General features: G+C 40.1%; 1 protein-coding gene across 2 annotated transcripts in view; it reads right to left on the reverse strand.

Annotated features, from left to right (window-relative positions):
* MCC (MCC regulator of WNT signaling pathway) overlaps positions 1-17,353 on the reverse strand; it is a 215,324-nt gene that overhangs the window by 40,379 nt on the left and 157,592 nt on the right. For both annotated transcript variants that reach the window (XM_069880563.1, XM_069880564.1), the window contains 3 exons: positions 16,356-16,492; positions 12,446-12,609; positions 7,770-7,976 (listed from right to left, as the gene is read on the reverse strand). In XM_069880563.1, coding sequence (XP_069736664.1) covers positions 7,770-7,976; positions 12,446-12,609; positions 16,356-16,492 — 508 coding nt within the window. The remainder of the gene's footprint in view (positions 1-7,769; positions 7,977-12,445; positions 12,610-16,355; positions 16,493-17,353) is intronic.

Consider the following 17,353-nt stretch of genomic DNA (forward strand, 5'->3'; position numbering starts at 1 on the left):
AGCAAACATGAAAACAATGTATTCTTCATAAAAGCAAATCCCTGCCCCACCGTCTGATCTCAAAATTGTTGAAATATTCATCTATGCCTAGAAGCTTGTCCTGGAAGATTTCAGTTCAAAAGCAAGTAATGTTCTAAATTTAAGGGCAACCAGGAAACAGAGTATTAAGGTTGCTTAATATGCTAAGCATTCATTGACTCTAAAGTATAAAACCACCTGTAAGAACAATGTAAGGACAATATTACATAAAGGTTTAGTGCAGGTAGTTTTCCTCGGGTCTATGTTTTATCACCAAGAAGCGACTTGGCTTTTAGGCTGGACATTAGGAAAAAATTCTTCACAGAAAGGGTTATTGGGCACTGGCAGAGGCTGCCCAGGGAGGAGGTTGAGTCCCCTTCCCTGGAGGTGTTTAAGGGACGGGTGGACGAGGTGCTGAGGGACATGGTTTAGTGTTTGATAGGAACGGTTGGACTCGATGATCCGGTGGGTCTCTTCCAACCTGGTGATTCTGTGATTCTATGATTCTATGACTATTGGCCATGATTACAAAAGCCAATTGCTGTTATGGATCGGCAAAACAACATTAGCAACAGAAAGAAAAATGAACACAGCTTAGACCACAGCTCAGTAAAGCATTTATGAAAGAAAACTCAGAGCACAAGCAGAGTTATCAATCTATGGAAATCCCTGCTTTAATACTCTACCATAGAAACAACCACAACTTAAAAGAAACTGCCTGCTTATTCACCCTTCTTGTGTATTTACCAATTCAGGCCCTCATTTAAGAAATTATATGCTGAATTAATGCTATAAATAACTGCACTGACTTCAGCAATGCTGAGTACTGGATGGCAGTTCTGAGCAGGACAACAAGGCAAGTTTGTCTGACCTGTAAAATCCCCGATCTCACAATTCACACATTCACCAAGACAGAATCTCATGACTGGGTTGCCCACCCACCAGACTGCCCAGAGAGAGGGGAGGTTACTATTTCTGGTCACCGAAACCTCCACTGTCAATAGAGCAGTATGCACTGTCTCCACAGAAAGTACACAACTCGTAGGAATTTTCCACAATAGTAGTAAGTACAGGAAAAATAAAGAAACACCAAAGAAGAAGAATCAAGCTAAAAAAGAGCTCAGAAGAGCCATTTTCTTCTCCGGACTGGTGATCGCATGAGTTATGAAAAAACTAGATTAAAAAATATTTTTAAAAATGGTCTGACCACACTTGCTCAACACTTCTATTAGTCTTAAGTAATATAAACTATTCTTAAGGTTAGGTTTGCTAGTAGAACAAAGGTAATTGCAGTACTACACATGAGACACAACAAACACTTGGAAATGGGAGAGAGAGGAGAGCTAATCTTACAGGAAATGCAGACAAAATTGGCATAATCCGATGGATGAAGACAACCCAAACCAAAAAAAATCTAAAAGACACGGAAATGTGGATTTGTGAGTTGGGGAGGAAAAAGAAGGAAGGATTAAAAGAAAGATTTCTTCAGCCCTTCATACTAGTTTAAAAACAGAAACATCCAGAAGAATATAAAAGTTACTATAAAGTTCTAAAACTCTAATTGAATCATAGAATCATAGAATCATAGAATCATAGAATAATAGAATAACCAGGTTGGAAGAGACCCACCGGATCATCGAGTCCAACCATTCCCATCAAACACTAACCCATGTCCCTTAGCACCTCGTCCACCCCTCCCTTAACCCCCTCCAGGGAAGGGGACTCAACCCCCTCCCTGGGCAGCCTCTGCCAGTGCCCAGTGACCCTTTCTGTGAAGAATTTTTTCCTAATGTCCAGCCTGAACCTCCCCTGGTGGAGCGTGAGGCCATAATGAAATGTAAAGCGCCTGGCGAAGTGGCCATCTAATTATATAAGAAAAAAAAGGGTTGATATCGGAGGAAAAAAAGGAGAAATCATCCCTGAAATACACAGTTAAAAAAGAGGAAAGAGATGAGATCTTCTCAAGAGCTGGAGGAATTCCAAACACCGACAAAAGTAAGTTAGTGCTGGAACCTTGCAAAGCACAGGAGCAGTTGCATTAAATAAGAGAGACACGAGGTAACAGAGCCATTAGACTTCATAGCAATGGACAGCTTAGACACCAAGGAAAGTAAAGTGCAAACAAATGTTCACAGGAGTACCTTAAAAACTAAATAAGAAGAAGCAAGGGTAGAGGAGAAAAGGACTGACACGCTATAGTAATGTTGGATTTACTAAAGACTTCCTAAGTGATTAACTGCACCATGGGTAGGTTTGCAGAAATGAACAGTGGGTCATAGAAGACACTTTGGTGGAATATGCTCATTATCATGAACCGAGGAAACATGTGTTTGCTGTTCATGTTTTACACATGCATGCTTACAACTACGTGACTTGTTAACTCAACCTAAATTAAAAAAACAAAGCTACAAATTGCTTGGTTTTGTCACCAAATTCCACTTGCAAAGGACACTCACTGCTTTTGTTTGTAAACCAGTTTTAAGTAAGTTGCATGCCTGTGATTCTTTTCTTTCTAACTTACTTGAGAGTTTTTTCACCATCCAGTATCTTTAAACTCTTCCAGCAATAACACCTTTCCCCCCAGCATTTTAATACAGCTTTTGGGTTTTTTCCCCCTATTATACAGAGCAGGACAACGAAGTGAAACAAACCACAGCAAGTGAACAGACTTCTCCCACTTTCTAATTTATTCATGCACACTGCAGATATGTGGAACAGAAGATGGAAAATGAAATACCAACGTGACAGTTCAATTTGCTCTAAGTGGCACGGGCCCTTTCAGCCTAAAGCACCCCTAACTTCTCACTCAGGCCTCCTGGTGCTGCCTTTCAGCCAGATAATTTTCAGCCCCTCCTAAATGTTTAAACAATTGTGAGCACCAGAGCTGACAATGCCTGATTCCCTGCAGGTTGTCTGCTGTGGTTGGCCAAGTATGGGAAAGAAGTCTTTCCTGGTTATTTATAAGGGCCACCTCCTCAATGACTTTTCTGGAGCTGAACAAGCTTAGATCTGCACTCATCAGTTCAAAGAGGCATTTTCAGAATCTCCCCTCTCTGCAAAGACTTCGAAGAAATGCATCAGAATTTAGCTGTAACTAGGAGAGCTACTCTAGAAAACCTGAAAATCAACCAGCAGTGTGAACTCCTTTTTTTGAGGAATGGAGAAAGGGAGCAGGACAGACAAACAACAAGCTATGAGAAGAGAAGTATGCCCTGAGGATTTAGGCATAGGGCTTTTTTAAGTAGTGGGAGAGGCTACATTTGTGTAAAACCTTGGAAACACAAGGAAAGCTCTAATTTCTAAACAGTTAAGTGGAGATATTGCTGCATAAGCAACTACCATGCAGCTGAAGGAGGTGGAGGCTTTGGCTGCAACCTCAGGCTTCTGGTGTGCACCAAGAGACAAGGAGACAGAACAAGGATCGCTTTAAGATGTGCAAGCTGATAAAAGTCTCTAAACACTCATAAGATATCAGTGTTCTCTGGCAATCTGGAACGATACCTCCTGGTCCTCACATGTCACCTGAGAACAGCACGAGCTCAAGAATGCCTGTGAGGCCAACACTGTGGTCTGAGGAGATTTCAACTCCTTGCAAAACCAAGGTATTTTGAGAGAGTCTTCACACTAAAAAGAAGTTTCCTGGATTAGGGGCAACGCGATAGGTGGAGGGATCATGCATTAAAATGACACTTATCTACTTCTCTGCAGATTATACTTTCATGAAGGTCTTAAGTTGAAGACAGCTAAACTATTAAGTCTGTTTTTTTCCTGGTAAGTTTCATAAATTCAGCTGAGTTTGGAGCAGATACAGAACACTCCTCAGAACTAGAAGCATTTGATTTACTGTGCAAGTTGACATATGGCTTATCTGCATAAGTCTGGAACAGACTTCCAGACTTCCAAAGCTGGAACCACCTTTTCACTTTAGACTTAGTTCTCCAGAACAGCCTAAGCGAAGCCTGAACACTGCCCACACCCACCACCTCTTGTGCCAACTGGCTGCTTGGAATTGTGTGGAGGCACTATTCATCTGGTAACTTTCACGGGCAGTAGCTAAAAAACCAACCACTTCTACTTCGCAGTCATGATGGAGTCTATACGCTGTATCAGTGCTACTCATCTGACTCCCCTGTTGGATAGAAGAAATCTTATGCAAGAACACAAATATTACTTTTTCTACTACTATTTAAGCCTATTACAACATATAGAGGTTGTAAATAGCACTGCCCTGATTACATTCTTATTCTCGTGTAATAATATTAATCCCATCAACTGCTAAAGAAGTTCCCAAGCATCTTATCTGTATCACTGGATTCAGGATTATGGTCAGCTGTGAGTAAGCAGTTTCTAGGGCACTGACTGTCCCAGACTTGAACAGATTTTATTTTTAATACAGCAATACCATGCAGAGTTAAAATAAACCGCTGCATTATAGAATTAGCTGCTACAGTGCAGGCACCCTACAGAAATAAGTGATTACCTCATTTACTAATGACCCGTGAGAAACAAACTCCATATGTATGTTGTTTCTTAGCTACTGTTCTAGAAAGTGGCTCAATTTGTTAACTGAGCACAGTAAAAGCCTAATTAAATTAAATCTCCAACAAGCCTGAGAAAAATGTATTGAAAGCACTTTGCTTGATTACAGACATTGGTCTAAAGTAACAGGTCTATTGATCTGGTCAACTTCATGCTTATTCGCTTCACCCAATTTAATTTGAGAAGAACAATAACTAAATTTTAGTTGGATCTCCTTCTCCACTCTCCAGGGAAATAATCTGAAGTGACTCCGAGTTCAAGTGGCACACAGAAAATATATAACAGGTCAAAGAAAACATTTATTTTGTTGCGGCTATGGACATAAAGCTACATTAAAAATGCAAATATAGCTTCCAGTGCCACAATTACATAGTGTTGCTGACAGGGTCATATGCCATGAACAAACTTCTCTGATGGGGGCAATAAACCAGTTGTTCTGCAAGTGCAGTATGATATTAAAAAACATATTTCAATAAAGACCTCTCTAAGTGCAAACTAAATGAAAGCAACTGAAAAAGAAAACCAACAAAAAAAACCACCTGCCAGCTGTGTCTGGTAAGAGGCTGCTTGATTTTGTTACGCTCTGTGCCAATCCAACATTAACTCTTTGTCTACTGGGAAAGGCACCTAGCCAATCTGTCCAAGATTAATTTCCTTAATTGAGGAAGAACAAACATTTAAACCGGCTTGCTGTATACAAGAGACAGCTCAGAGTCTCTGCAGAGCACTTCAAGACTTTCCCTCTCTAGGGTCAGGGCTCTGAACACAGTTCGGGTCTGTAACATCTCACTGTCACCATCATCGTTTGCTCTTGCGCTTCACATGAATCAAGCAGATGACTTCAATTCCTCTAGAGATGCTTCCATAGCAGAGAGACGTGAGGTACACATGCAGCACCCCTACGAACAGTTCCAACAGCCCCTAGATCAGCAGGATTAACTCACTGCCCTTTCAGTCCCAGCCCCTGCCTGTACTAATGGAATTGTGAAATATAACATAGCCAGGACTTGTGTGGCTCCTCAAACTCTTGGTTCACTGGGGATTCCAAGTCAAGCAGCATCTGCAGACACAGAACTAAAGAGCATTTCCCTCATCATCTATTCCAACCCTCTGCTGCTGCTGGCAGCCAGACAAAACATGACAGTTTTGTGTGGAGATAGTAAGGCTAGCTCTAGAATAAATGCAGCTGTATCAACTGGCCCAATTACAAGTACACATTTTTCTTTCCTTTGGATACAATCCTAATGCAGCGATCCTGGTTTTAATAGTTATCTCTGCATAGCCACACATTTCATTATAAAAGTGCAGCTTTAACATTTTAGAACTTCATCTTCAAACTGGTTAGACAATAGTCTTATTACTGTTTGTTCAGAATCACAATCCTCTTGTCTGTTAGAACCTTATAGATTAATTTCTGGACTAACATAGCCACCAGTCATTTATAATCGTCTGTTCTTTCTCCAGTTTTGTCCCTAAGTTTGAACAGCCATTTCTTACTTGCCTCCTCCAGCACTTGTAAAGAGAAATCAAATTCAGATTTTGTTTTGCCAAGCAGCACAAGAAAATCTCTTTAAGTCACTGTCTTAAGTATGTCACCCATTTCTTGATCACCTTCAATATATATATATTTTTTTTTTTTTTATGGTTTAAACTGAACCTCTTGCCAGTTTAAACTGAACCTGTTCAAGTATAAGAGATAAGATCAGCTCGTGCTGCTCTTTACAGAGTCTTTCCCATCTCTACAACCGGTAGTGACTTATCTGGCACGTCGTAGGATTGAATTTGCCACCCTGCATCAGCAGCTCAGCCCAGCTGATCCCTGAGGGTACAAACACCAACTCTTTCCCCTTTTCTGTTCTTAACTGAGGAGCTCCTGGCTGTCAGCATAAATTCTTGTTAGCAGTCTTTTAAGAGCCTTAACTTGCATTCCATACTTCTCAAAATTTAAATATTTTTCTGTTCATTATATCCTCAAGGCTATCTATTTGTTTCTTGTTTGATATCCCAATATTTATCTGTATCATCTGCAGTGCTGACATCTGCATTTGTGTAAGTGAATTTCACAGGCACATGCTTCTATTCTTTGCCCACTTGCCCCTCTTCGCTGACCCAATCCTGCAATAATTCATCAGATGCACGTATGCTATTTTTGTAGCTCAAGGGGTAGTACGGCCTCTGGTTAAAAAAAGTGCCACTATAAAACCAATCAAAAAACTTCAGAACTGAAAACTACTTACAGTATAGCATAAAATTAAATTTTACAAAGGAAAAGTTGAAGTCATCTTGTATTATACGACAGAAGATAACTGTCCTTTCCTGATCATCCGTGCCTTTTTTTAGTGTTAAGAGAGGCTAGAGAGTTTTGCAAAGGTAATTATTGCCTCGGTGTCTGAAGACTGGAAGTCTCACACAATGCAGCTTTGGGGTAAAATGACACAGTCACTACAGAATGTTACTTTAGTACCACAGTATTTGCATAAAAGGTTGATCTGCTGCCAGTAGGTAAAGAACATTGCTTCCAATAATTTTACCAAAATACATTCAACACAAACTGCCAGTTTGAAAAATGAAATTATTTCATATCTAGCCAAAACTCACAGATTTAACAGGGATGAAGTTAAAAAATTTTAAAAGTAACAGAGAAAAAGCTCACATTGTCTTGGGTTGTCCATGTTTGTTGTGAGCAAATTTCCATTTTTAAAAAAAATTTGGACTCTACACAAAGCACAGGGCCTTTATCTGACCTTGCAGCACCATAAGATGTTGACAGGGAAGCAGGATATGGCTTAGACTACTCATTGTTCCGTTCTGAGAACTGTTACTCAATCATTTTTCTCTTTTGCTTAATCACAGATTGAATTCCCATCAAAACCACAGAAATATTTGCTTATTTACAGGAAAAAAGTCTCACAGAAAAATCCACTAAATGAACATCTGCTTTCTCTATAGACAAGTTACATATGCTTCCTTGGAGATGAATGTCAGATTTGCTGTTAACACATGTTTTCTGACATCAGGTTGTTGCTGTAACACCTTGGCTGTTTGTCACACGCTCGCTTCCAATTTTGTTCAGTTTTGTCCTGAAGCTCAGCTTCAAAACCAAAATACCCTACAGCCAGTACAGGAAGCGAGATGAGAGAGAAGCTTGGTCTGGTGACAAAATTACACAGACTAGGAGGAACAAGAAAACACCATGTAGGTAGCAGCCTTACCCTTCTACGCAGTCGGTCCCTTTCTTCACGAATAGCGTTCATGGTGGCCTTGGTCCTGTTCAGCTCCTCCTCTTTGCTGCACAGCATGGCCGTGAGGCTCTCATTCTCTTCCCGCAAGCCAGCTAGCTCCTTTTCCCATCGAGATCTCTCTTCAGACAGATTTGGATAAAGGTCACGTCCCAGTACACCCTCGATCTCTTCTACGGTCTGCAAAAATACAGTCATCAAAGAAGGCTGATGGTACATGAGAGAAGCGTGTGACAGACAACTCTGTATATTAGACACACACAACACTGTTAGTTTGCTTCTTTCATTTGATAAGTAATAGCAAACAAAATTACTGCTTATTTTGCTTGATAGTTTGACCATCTAATTAAAATATTTCACTGACCAACATCAAAGCAGACGGATGTTTTAAATGCATATAGAAGATATGCGTCTGTGAGTGACAGCAATCCCAGCAGCTTAATCTCAAAAAAACATTAAAACAAATTAACGACTCCTTGTCATGGGTGAGCACCATGTTTGTTTTTTTCCCTGCCTGAGTAACAGGAAAAAGCAGAAGCCTGTGATTGTGCACAGCATGAGGCTGCCCTTAGCTCTAGACCAACTCCACAGTAAAAACACGGAACTCTTCCACCTTCCTGGAGGTGACAAATAGATAAAAGAAAGAAAACTGGCCTTAGCTAGACTTACATTATACCAGAAGACATTGCAGCCTTCCTAGTGCCTAAAAAAAGCTGGGTTTCTCTGGCATATATATTTCCATTCAGCATTTCTCGTCCACCATCCCCCTGCTCACAACTGTGTCTTGCAGGCAGCATTCAACAGATGCAGCAGCTTCCACTGAGTGAAACACAGCGGACACACACACCATCAGCAAAGGAATTCTGCCATGACTAAAAACATGGTCAGATACCAAGGCTGAAAACAGTCTGCTTAGCTGTTTTATTCAAAGGGACTTAATTTTTATATATAACAAAAATTAATAGCTGAAGTTCCCATCCTTAGTTTGGGAGTGATTACAAGAACCAACTAGAGGGCAGCTGAAAATGACAAACCAAATTGAAAATACATCTCTGGTTTTTTTCTGCAAGAAATCTTCCTGATGCTTTCTGCTCTGTCTGACACCAAGGCATCAGTGAGACTTAATTGTTTGTCCATTATAATGAAAAGTTGGTTATTTATTCCTATAAGTACAGTAATCTTCAAGAACAAGTCTTGGCTACAGCAAGACTCCTTAGTGAGGAGGAAAAGAAACTCATACAAAAGCAAAAAAATCTCATTTTAAACGAATAGTTCAAGATTACACACGCTTCTACGGAAGAAACAGGGGCAAAACTTCTGCAGTTAGGTTCAGTTTAACCTTGTAAGTCATGCTTCATGCCTCTCATCTATAAAACTGCAATATGTTTACAGTCATAAATATAAAACCTCATTAACAGAGTATAGACACTATAATTCTGCTTACGTATTTGGTACTGAGCTTCAATTATTTTTCTAATGAGCAATGCCTCGCGACGTCTCTGTGAGATGAAAGGAACAGCAGCTCTCTCTTACATTACTTTCACCTGGACCTACAGGTCTCAAACTATAAACAAGGTAAGTTATTTCAACATGACATGATCACGAGCGCTAGTTCTGAACAAGCATCGTGTAGCTCATCTTACAATGTGAAGAAAAGCTCTGTAAAGGCAGGAGCATTCTCTCTTGCTTATGCCAGCTTAAAAGTGTCTCTTCATTGCTGCCTTCTCCTCTACCTCCTTTCCCCAAAACTCCTCTGCCTTTTGCCACTTCCCCTGCTGTTCCCTCACCCCTCTAATACCAAGTTCTGCTTTCCCCCCATGGTCTTAGTGCTGCTAATTTTCCAACCTCTCCCTTTCCCAAGCCTATTCTCCTCCTCAGAGAACTACTGGAGGCAACAAGCCTGGGGAAACACTGAAAAAGGAAGGGATGTCATGAGGAAGCAGCAGCAGTGGCTCAACCCCATGGAAGTTTCTTTAGAGTGAGAGGCTCCTGCTGTTTCTGGACTCCATTGCTACCTCCAGTTTGATGACCAATAAACCACCACCCTCCATGGTAAATGAAACATCCATGTTGTACGTGGATATGTTTATGCAAACCACCAGGATGTTCGTTTTTCTTCAAAGCCGTATTACTAAGCAGTTTTATCTGGCATGCTGCTGCAGAGCAGATAAATTCAGGTATAATTTCATGGATTATAGGATTGAATTACAACGCAATGTTCCGAGCACAGGGCAGTATGTCATACCATGGTAATTTGGGTCTTGCCTCTGACACTGCCATCAGTGCTCCCTGCCTTGGTTTCCTTACAAGAGGTGCTGTCTTACAGACATGGTATCAGATAAAATCAGCAAGCGTCAGGTTTAAAAGAAGCCAAAAGCAGAACTTTTTCAAAAGGCGTAACTCAACAGTAGAATTTATTCCTAACAGAATTTATGGAGGCCAAAAATCTAGATGGGTTAAAAAATGCGTTAGGTTAGAACATGAAAGAAAATTCTACCCATGCCTATTAAATATACTACACACACCCTTTTTGACGCAGCCTTTCCATTGGCATCTGCCACTAGACAGATGGAGTTTTGGTCCCACCCAGTACAGCTGCTCTTACGTTCTAAATGGTTCGTGCTTGGAAATACTTAAATCTGTTTTCCAGTTGCTAGAGTTTTAGCGGTAGGTACCTGTTACTGATAATTATTTGCTCCTCAAAATATACAAAGCACGAACCAGACTACCCTGTAGAAAATTTCTTAAACAAACGGATAGGTTAGTGCCCATCCAGTTTTTCAGACAATCTGATAAATTCAGACAATAAGATAAATCTTATTTCAAAGCCTTTTCATTCTTTGTGGGACAGAAACAACTGAGCTAGCTAGGGTCATGTGATTTTCATAAAAGAAGAAAAAAAAATTATCAGCAACAGCATTAAAAGAAATGTAGTGAAATTTAATCCCCAAAGCTGGAGGATCCAAGACACTTCAATGCAATCATTCACTGATGAAGAGAAGAACCAACAACATTCAAAGCAAAAGACGGTCAGGATATTTCAGGTTTCTGCTCATGATCCCACCTGCTTTAAAAATGCTTTGTCTGAGGAAGCAGGGAAGGAGAAATGACCGGTAGCCGTGGGGGGAACGGTGGGCAGGCTCTCTGCTTGTAGGTCGTGCTCTATTAAGCCCATTGGTGACAGGGTTCCTCAGCACGTAATCGAAGCATGTCAGGGAGATTCCTGTGTTTTGTAAGGTCAATAACCTTTGCGTGCTATCGCTTGTCAAACACAAACAATCCCAGGCCATACAGCACAGGCAGTGGGGAAAAGCCTCCCCCTTCCCTGGCTCAGAAATGGCCATGCATGTAGAGATCTCATGAAAATAAAAGGCCTGTGTTCTGTACCAGGAGGAGGCTGCGGACAGTTCTTACCTTTATCAGAAGTCTGACTGTAGTTAATTTGAAATGACAGTAAATAACGGGGTCAAAGTGAAAAGAACTGAGAATAAGCTTATGGCAGGTCTTTTAACAGTGTTAAATCCATCCCCTGCAAAAGTTTTCATCTCCTGTCTCTTCAGAGAACTCTATGGACCCCACACAGATCAACCTCTACCTGATGTCCTGGACAGACAACTGCTGTCTTAGTGAATACTGACTTCTGAGAACACTTAACCCCAAAACTCCATATAATGCCGTGTAACATTCAAAGTATTGATCCTAATTCCCCTGGACACTCAAATAAACTACTTTAGGAACATTCCCAAGAGACCCATAAGTCGGTCTGTCTCTCTCTCATACGTATCGCGTTCTCCAAACTCACCAATAATTTCTTTATGGGCCATTATATTCCCCAAGCACCACCAGGAACACAGGGGACCTGTCCCAGTAGTATGCCGAAGGGCTGTCTAAGCCACCTAGAGTGGTCACGGATCTCCCTTCTTCAAAAGCAAACTGTCAGTATGTTTGCTCTTACATAAACGAGTCACTGACACCTTTTAATTTGGCACAAAATACTTGTTCGATTCTTTCCCTGTATATAGGAAGACACTCTACAGCTCCCTTGCTTCCCGGTTCTGTACTGGAAACCCTTCATAACACACACTGTCAGTCACCCCTCTTGTTCTCTCACTAGGATATACAACTATCATTTAAATTATTCGTTCCTGCATCTGGCTTGGCTCATTAGAATGAATATACCACACATGCTTTGCATTAAATAATAGCTTCATATATTAAGGCAGCAAAGTCACAACTTACACATAGTTTACGGTATTTTATCTTCAAATTTCAGCAAGTATTACATATAGTGTTTTCAGTTCCCAGTCACTGACTAGAAGTGTGACCTTGGCCAAGAGACTTGTATGCTGGATAACCATATGAAAGTAAATTAACTGCTGAGTGTTGCTGTTTGTCTTATCTCTGAAATGAGCATAAGACAAATACATTTCTGATTTGAGATCAAAGTCTACTAGTAGCTTTTCTTACGCCTTGGAAAATTCAGTGTGAAAGAGGTGTAGTATTGCCTACCCAACACACACACTGTGAGCTGGAGATGACTTCAGCGAAGCACTTTAACACCTTTGGAGGTGAAGTACTGTTACCACGGAATGCAATCAGGTGTCTTGAGCAAATTACATGCTATGTTTAGAGCCTAATGTTACAATTACCTTAATGGCTAAATCACAGTGTTCGCTGGCGGTAGTGAGTTGTTCAATGTGTCTGTCCACTTCTGCCACGGATAAACTGCAGCTGCTCTTCTTCCTCCCACAAACAACATTTTCCAGACCTGTCAGCACTCTTTGCAGTTCTGAATTCAAGTCACTACAGTTATCTGAAAGAAAGCAAGCCAAAAAGAAAACAAAACATCACAACAATTAGCAACTCGGTTTAAAAACAAACTCTAACCCAGGAAATGCCTTCTGCAGAAAGCTAGGACTGAGATTTTTCAAAGAATGTCCTCACAACCTGTCACTTTTCTTCCTTGCCAATTGATAGGCTTAAATACCATAATCATATCAAATGAAATCATGAGTTACCTCCCATCTGACAAATAAAACTCCCTCTACTTATTTCGTTTATTCTTTCTTCAAAAACCTTGCTTTTCCAAAGGACATCATTTTAAGACACCACATACTCACGTATCATGCCTTTTTTTTTTTTTTTAATTGTTTTTGCCATTCAGGGCATATTATCCTGATTTTACTCCCCTCAAAGGTTTTTCTTTGTAAATTAAACATTTACTCCTCTCCTACCTAGTACATTCATCGACATGATGGTTGCGTGTTTGTCAGAGGAAATTTTGCGGCTGTACTGGGGCATTGACCAATTAAAAAAACTCTGGCGTTTACAGAAATCATCCCTACAGACTATCTTACAGTCTATGTTTCATTTTTACAGCTATTTCTTCTCCAAATGCAACTGCAGAAGAGCCACCGTTCCTAACAATACACCTTGTTCTTCGCTGTGTCCCATAGTACAACCATACCAACAGCCTACACAACAATGCTGTTTCAATTATAAAATGTGGCAGGTAAGAATTTCCTTTTCTGTCTTTAGGTAAAGCTCTTCTAGCACCTTAGGCACGGCCACAGCATCCTCCGTTTCTGTGTAAACAAGAGGGTCTCAGTACCTTGCTTGCTTGCTTCATAAATTATCTCTGTTTTTCTTAGTCTCACACCTGGTGACAGTGGCAGTTCCTAAGGCAGACGTGGGACAGAATTCACACTTCTGCTGGCTCTCATTTGAGCTAATTAGTATTTCTGGAGGGTGTTATTTCTATATTACTGCTGCAAATGTCTCGCCGTGGTCAGAACACCCTAGAAGACTCATAGCTGTGGTTCTTACAGGGGGTTAAAGCAGTGTGGCATTGAACTGTGTCTGGAATTTAAAGAGACACGAGGCACTAGATTATTGCAAACTGCCTTGAAATCTCTCTGCAAGAGGAGACTGGAAGCGATTGGATGAAGGGGTGATGTGATCAGAAAGTAAGACACTGTAAACTCGTTACCACAAATGTAACTCCACAGCCTAATACACATAAACATGAACCTACTGCTGGCCAAGAAGAAGAGTTTAAAATGACGCCACGGTACTGCATGAAAAATAGGAATGGGCAACATAGACAAAACTAGGCTTGAAGTTATATCCTCCAGACTAACAGCCACCCATCTGTTGTAATAATACTGAAAATGCCTTCCTAATAACACTGGTTTATGGGTGACACGTACTGTGTAGGACACTTAATTGTAAAAACTTCTATTTTTTGCTTAAATTTATTTGTTTTCACGCCTTCTATAACAGACATTTTGTCCATTTAAAAAAACTTCACAAGGCCTTGTAGGCTGAATTTTGTTCCTACAGTAAGATTTTCCCTAGAAAATAAGGGTTTGCAATAATTCAAGCCCTGTTTGTCACACAAAACCAGTTCAACCCAGTTGCAAGCTCTGCAAGACATACTGGGGAGCATTGTTCTGGCTCTTGGTGTTTATTGCCTACAGCAACAGAGCAGCATATCCACATGCACTAGTGTATCATGATGTATTGTTCTTCTTAGTGAGTCATTGATACTCATTCTCTTACAGCAGTAAGCAAGGCCATGCACTCAATTATTAGAGCATGATTCTTTATCCTTATATACCTATATCTAAAAGGATAAAAACCTATACATATTTGTGTAAATATTTGTGTGTGTATGCACACACACACATATACACACGAAAGGATTTATTTTCCCAGGTATATGGAAACAAAACCCAAAAAGGACAGACTCTCTATATAGAGTTAATACTCTAATTCTCTCTGTTGTTACATTTCATGTTGTTGCCACATTTCCAGTGTTAGCAGAAACTTAAATGGATAATTTGCTATTAACGTACATAAATTCTGTTTCATCTTCACTCCATGAAGAACAAAACCAAGTCCCTAACCCCAAAATAAATGCTGAAAAGTAAATTAGTTTGAATTTCTCAAAATAAAGGAAAAAAAAAAGGGAAGACAATTAAGACAATTAAAGGAAAAAACGTCTTATGTTAAGAGTATGTTCAAGTAGGAATTTAACAGGCATTATCTTTTGGAAGTAAAAACCATTCACTTTTTAGGAATATAAAACCCTCTACTAAAATTCTTGTCTCCATACAGTATTTTGTTAAGTATAGTCTCTCTGAATTACTTATGTCAGACACTTGTGATTATGTTAGTATTAATATTTTTCTATCAAATATTTCTAGAAACTAAAGACACCGAGATACAAATGTGCTGTGGCAGGTCTTGCATTTATAAATAAACACAGCCCCAGAGCTGGTATATTTACTTCAACTTAAGAAGTCAAATAGGAAATCTTTTTTATATGGTTGCTTGCAACACCAATATGTTTTCTTCATATTAAACTCTCCTTGAAGGCAATGAATACTACGCCTGAGAGTCATCCTACTCTCATGCCCATTCCATGAAGAGGCACTGTTCTGGAAAAAACAGCAAAAAGTTCTCAACAGTGAAGTGCTGAGACAAAGAAGTAGAAAGTGTTTTGAAACAGTTTCGTATGCATCGGAGCAAATATTGCATGCTGCATGATAAATGTCAGAGCCTCACACAGTGCTAATAGCTTAATGCTTCAAGGATTACAAGTTCTGCAACAGGGTTTAAGATTCCTGTTTCAATGATTTCCTAAAATACTGCTCGTGTACAGTATTTTACGAGCTCCCATGTGCCCACCTAGTTCAGCTAGGGAAGAAAATTAGGACCAGCTATTTAATTACAAATAAATATGAAGAAAAATACTATTCTGAAGACAATCCTGGACACCAGTCACAGTGAGGATTATACCACGCGTCTGCTAGTCTACAGTTACGGTGCTCAGCACCCTTGGGACTTTATCACACTGCAGGTCCAGTGTCTGTTTATACTTACATTGCAAACTTTATTGAGCAATTATTCCATACTTGGAGGTTCTTCAGATGGTCAGTCATTGTGCTTAGATGACAACGTAGATGGAACTCTGAAGGCAAGATACTTGCCTTCTTAGTTCTTAACCAGAAAAAATGAGTCACAGACCATCTGGAGATGCTCCCCCCTTGCTCTGTATTTGAAAGGCGTGTCTCAGATTTCTCCTTGTCTAGATTTCAGTAATCTATCCTGACTTCATACTTCACAAAGGCTCTCAGTTTTCAAAAAGTGCAGGCATTCTGTATAACGAGGCTGTAAATGAGCTGGACAGACAGTTCCATTCCTCGTGCTTTCCCCTCCAACTTTTACTCTCTCTCCAGTTCTTTTCTAGAGTTACGACTACTTCACAGGGACATGTAAGTTACGTGAATAACTTTTTTCCCCTCTCTTTTTCCCCCAAAACCACAATCTTTCCTGAACAGTTTGTTCCATTCTAGACTTCATAGCTATTCTACATCAAGACACAGAGGTTACTTCACATACAAGTACACAGTCATAGAGGAGTACAGCATTTGTTGTGATTAACACAGCCTGTATCAATTTATTTCATCACCAAATGTCTGTATTTGCATTCCAAAGGCTATGATGCTATTTCGCTGTGAGAAGGCACCATGTCTGCTAGGAAGCATCACTCACCCACATCTGCAGTGACCATGGTGGACTGATTCTCTGGTACCGAAACAGAATTTTGGTCCATGCTGCGTGAGTCTTCGTTAACCTCATGCTGGCTCTGGCTGAGCTCAGACCGCAGCTCTGAATACTCATCTTCCTCCCTGGAAAGGAGAGCAACGTTAGAAATACAAGTCCTCTGAGGAAATCCATATCTCCGTGGTGCATTTTCACACCTGTAAGCTGAGCCAGAGGATACAATCCACACAAATGCTTTGTCCAGTCAGCAGAGAAGGATTTAACCTTCTCCACAAAGCAGCTGTGCTGTGCCATAACACCCACTTGCAGCAGCCAGTGCACCGTTTCCATTTTTTGATTCCCAAGTCCACTATTACTCCAAACCATTGTGCAAGGTAACAATGGTTAGAACCGAGTGCAAGCAAGGATGTGCACAAGAATTATACACATTGCTGTGCAGTGACTCCCCAAATAACAATTCTTAACCAGGATAAATGGCTTTCGATCCCAAGATGGATTAGACATAACTGATTTTGGTCTCTTTCTCAGTTTGAGGATGCCATAACTTTCTGTGCAAAGCAATTGTGCACATTCACATACTTGCATATGTTTATCAAAATGCTCTTGGGGACAGGTAGTTTTTCATTTTCACTTCTTAAAACGAAAAGAACAAGTAAGTGAATATAGTACTAAACTGCTGGAGTTAGGGGAAAAATAAAAAGCCTCAATTATCTAGGTTTTAACTTAGTGGTTCTGCTAAAATAATGGAGGACACAGAATACTGTATCTAAAGCTAATGAGATTAAAAAAAATAGAGCTTTTCCCTCCTGCCTCCACACAAGGAGTTCAAACCACTGGGAAAGAAGATAAGTAAATAAGTAATAGTTTTGGCTGAATACATTTGTAAATATTTATTCTTTTGATCCACTTGCTGATTCAACTCAAGAGGTTTTTTTTAACTTCCATAGTTGACAGTTTTAACGTTCAAATATACATATTAAATGTTA

This window comes from Phaenicophaeus curvirostris, chromosome Z (genome assembly GCF_032191515.1).
Source record: "Phaenicophaeus curvirostris isolate KB17595 chromosome Z, BPBGC_Pcur_1.0, whole genome shotgun sequence".
In the NCBI taxonomy this organism is placed as follows: Eukaryota; Metazoa; Chordata; class Aves; order Cuculiformes; family Cuculidae; genus Phaenicophaeus; species Phaenicophaeus curvirostris.